We start from the raw sequence: 3,585 nt of genomic DNA, 5'->3' as shown, positions 1-3,585 counted from the left end.
TCCTTCTCCTTCTCCTTCTCCTTCTCCTTCTCCTTCTCCTTCTCCTTCTCCTTCTCCTTCTCCTTCTCCTTCTCCTTCTCCTTCTCCTCCTCCTCCTCCTCCTCCTCCTCCGTCTCCTCCTCCTTATGCTTCTCCTTCTCCTTCTCCTCCTTCTCTTTCTTCTCTCTATCTGTGCCCTCTGTGTCCCTTCTCCCTGATCCTCCACTTCTTTCCCTGCATTACCCATTTGTCAGCTGGTAAAACTCTTAGACTTCTTTCATCTGGGACTTGCTTTCTGGCTTAGCTCCTTTCCCCATTGCTGTGATACAATACACTGAAAAAAAAAAGCAACTCCAGTGAGAGTTTTGGCTCCTGGTTCCTCATGGCAAAGACATTAGGGAGGCAGCACATAAAGGGAACAGTTCGCACTGCATCCATAGTCAGGGCCATGGTCAGGAAATGGTGTTATCCACTTTGGGTGGATCTGTTGACATTGTTCCAATTCCTTCTACTGTAACAGAATTCTATCCTAATTAAAATAATAATATCCATGGGTAGGGGGAGTCAAAAGCAACTCATAGTGTGTTTAGATGACCATTTCCTAGGTAATTCTATATTCTGTCAATCTGACAGATAACACTACCACATCAAACTTCTCCATTTCCCAGCACACACAGAGAATTGTGTGGCAATTTGGAGCATGACTACTGGGCTCTAAAGTGCTGACTAAAAGCATTAGCTAAGTTGTGGGGAAACAGTCTCTTGACCAATTTGTTCTCTGTTTACAAGAAAAATCGGCCAGTACACAGATAGAAGGTCTACAAAGACCTGATATAACCCAGATCCAGCAAACTTGAGAACAGAGCTGTTGATCTATGTGATCCTACAGCATCTGCTTGCCATTTTAGCCAGAGAGTGGTTAGGGCTAGAGGATTCTGTTGAAACTATTCAAATCCCTTCTAGTGTTACAAGTCTGAGTTAGCTGTAATTAATTTAACTGTAAATGATACTTTGGGCCAGGCTGGGTGTTATATGCCTTTATTCCCAGAGGCAGGAGGCAGAGGCAGGGGGACCTCTGAGTTTGAGGCCACCATAGTCTACAGAGCAAGTTCCAGGACAGCCAGGGCTACAGAGAGAAATCCTGTCTTGTCAGCAAAAACAAAAATCAACTAACCAACCAAGCAAGCAAACAAACAAATAAAGAAACAAAGGAATCTAAAAATCTTTAGAAGAAAACCCCTATTTTCCTAGAAATAGGTGATACTCTAGGTAGGGTTTCATATAATTTCCAGTATTATTGATACCATGGCAATGCTCATTTTCTGTACATTTAATTATCAAAAATTATAAGAGAAAAAGTAGTTGCAGGCCAGTTATTAATTGGAAGAGCACTTTCTCAACAGAACACACTTTGCCTAACATGAGTTTAATAGCAAACACATCAAAATGATCTCAAAAGCTCCACATGAGTATCCATCTTTTCGCATAGAGTCTCCAAAGAGCTGGGTTTGAGCCTAGCTTTCCAGGTTAGAACACAACAACTCACAAAGACCTAGACACATTCCAGAGAACCTCCAGGAAAATAAGTCCAACACCCTTGTCAGTTATTCCCAGGTGTCTCTGGCCCAAGACCGTTGAGATACTGAAGCCTGTCTCATGTGTCAGGAGTTCAGGATCTCAATATCTGGGCAAGCGGAGTCACATGTGGCTCCAGTTCTGCACACGAACCCCATAGTGCATAAGCCCCCTCTTCAATGGGTGCTCAGCAGATGCTCCTGGCAACTGAGCCAGGGGAGGGACCACTAGCTGGTCAGGATCACAAGGCAACTCACACCTTCTGTGGAGTCATGTGTCCCTGAAGCAACCTGGAAGTTTAGGAAAGAAACACTAGTCCTGATCACAGAGCTCTAGCGGCGCACCACACCTGTCCTTGCCCTCCTGAGTCCCCATTGTCAGGCACCAAAGCTGACCCACTGCAGCAAAGACTGCATCAGAGGATACCTGGACCTTAGCCTCACCCTTGAATATGGAGCTCAGCAGAGATCTGAAGGCTCTAACTGTACCCCTGGCTTCAAATATTGGCTGGGCAGAGAGGTGGGTGGAGTCTTAAGTCCAGGGCAGGTACTGGGCTCTGGTGTTAGGAAAGACAAAGGTCAGAGTCTGGTGACCTGAGCCCAAAAATGCACCCCATCCTTTGGCTCTGGGCCACACCACCTGCCATTAGGCAACTAATCCTTTGGTTCCTGGATGACTTTACTAACTACAAACTAGAAAAAACAGGGAGAAGATCAAACCCAGGCTGAACTCTCTGGGTGGTTTCCTACAGAGGACTAGAGTGCAGTCTCTTCAGCCTGTTCACTCTGCCATTTTCTAGACTGAGTGACAGACAACTTTAGCAACATTGGAAGTGTGCCAGCACTTAGTGGGCACAAATGGGATAAAGCAGAACAGAATTTGAAAATGTGAGAGAGGGTCAAAGACTTTTACTACTGGGGCTGGAGAGAGTATTTGTCCAGCACTCACAGATAAAGAAACAAATACATAAAATGAATGAATGAAATAAGAAACACAAGTAAGTGTCCCAAGACTCTAATACTCTTCTGTTCCAAAGTAATTATACTCAGATAAACATAATTAGTTGAAATAAATCCAAAATACAGGAAAATAATGATCTGCATTTTCTTCTCATAAATAACATTCCTGGTAAAAATCTGCCTTTCTGTCTATTTTGTTTCTCATTCGTTTGTGTATGGTTTTTACCTAATGTATATACAAGTATATGAAGTCTGTACATATGTGTAAACAAGTATATGCAGTCTGTGCTTGTGTGTGTGTCTTTTATATTCAAGTTATAATACTATTGATAGATAACAAAATTCTATTCTTTGGTAGGAAAGGCAGAAATTATATATATATATATATATATATATATATATATATATATATAATTTATATATATATATACATATATATATATATATTTCTAGTACAAACACATACAGCATGTGTTTTCTCAGACACACTGCAAGAAGGATGTTGTATTTTATTCAAATTAATATGAAAATACTGTTTTCCATCTCATGGTGGTCTGAAGGGGAAACATGACCTGGTGGGTTGATCAATGGACAGGTTTAAGTGTCTGGCCAACTCTGCTAACTTTGTCTCACCCTAAACCAAGAATTCCCAGCAAAGACCTTACTGACATTTGAATTGGTTGCCTCTTGGTTGTAGAGACTGCCTTCACCTTATAGATGTGACAATCCTCTTTTTAGGAATCCACATGTGATCTACCTGCCCAGAGAGTAAGATCCTGGGTTCTTGACATATACAACATGCTTGGTGATCTCAGAAAGCTGATGCCAGAATGGAGTCTGGCAGTCAGTATTAGATCTGCCATTCTGGAGCCTCTTTTGGAATGTGTCTAGGTCTGTGTGAATTGTGTGCAGGGGCAGAAAAGTGAGGATCAAAGCATTGACCTTTTTACAACCCTAGTCTCCCAATTCTATGAAAATAGATACTTTTGTTAGGAATCTTTCAGATCTCATACCAGGACCTGATCCATCTACCTAGCTGATGTCAGTTACAAATCCACCCTCCAGCTCAACT

At 42.0% G+C, this 3,585-nt stretch overlaps 1 protein-coding gene across 1 annotated transcript in view; it reads right to left on the bottom strand.

Moving 5' to 3' along the window:
* Window positions 1-1,949, bottom strand: part of LOC110288120 (serpin B6-like) — a 10,056-nt gene extending 8,107 nt beyond the window's left edge. Inside the window, exon 1 of the mRNA XM_021154559.2 lies at window positions 1,904-1,949. Within this exon, the coding sequence (XP_021010218.1) occupies window positions 1,904-1,929 (26 nt within the window). The 5' untranslated portion in view covers window positions 1,930-1,949. The remainder of the gene's footprint in view (window positions 1-1,903) is intronic.
* Between the last annotated feature and the right edge of the window lie 1,636 nt (window positions 1,950-3,585).

Source organism: Mus caroli, unplaced genomic scaffold (assembly GCF_900094665.2).
Source record: "Mus caroli unplaced genomic scaffold, CAROLI_EIJ_v1.1 scaffold_13079_1, whole genome shotgun sequence".
NCBI lineage: Eukaryota > Metazoa > Chordata > Mammalia > Rodentia > Muridae > Mus > Mus caroli.
The sequence above is the reverse complement of the archived record's forward strand: the minus strand, read 5'-3'. Positions and strand labels throughout refer to the sequence as shown.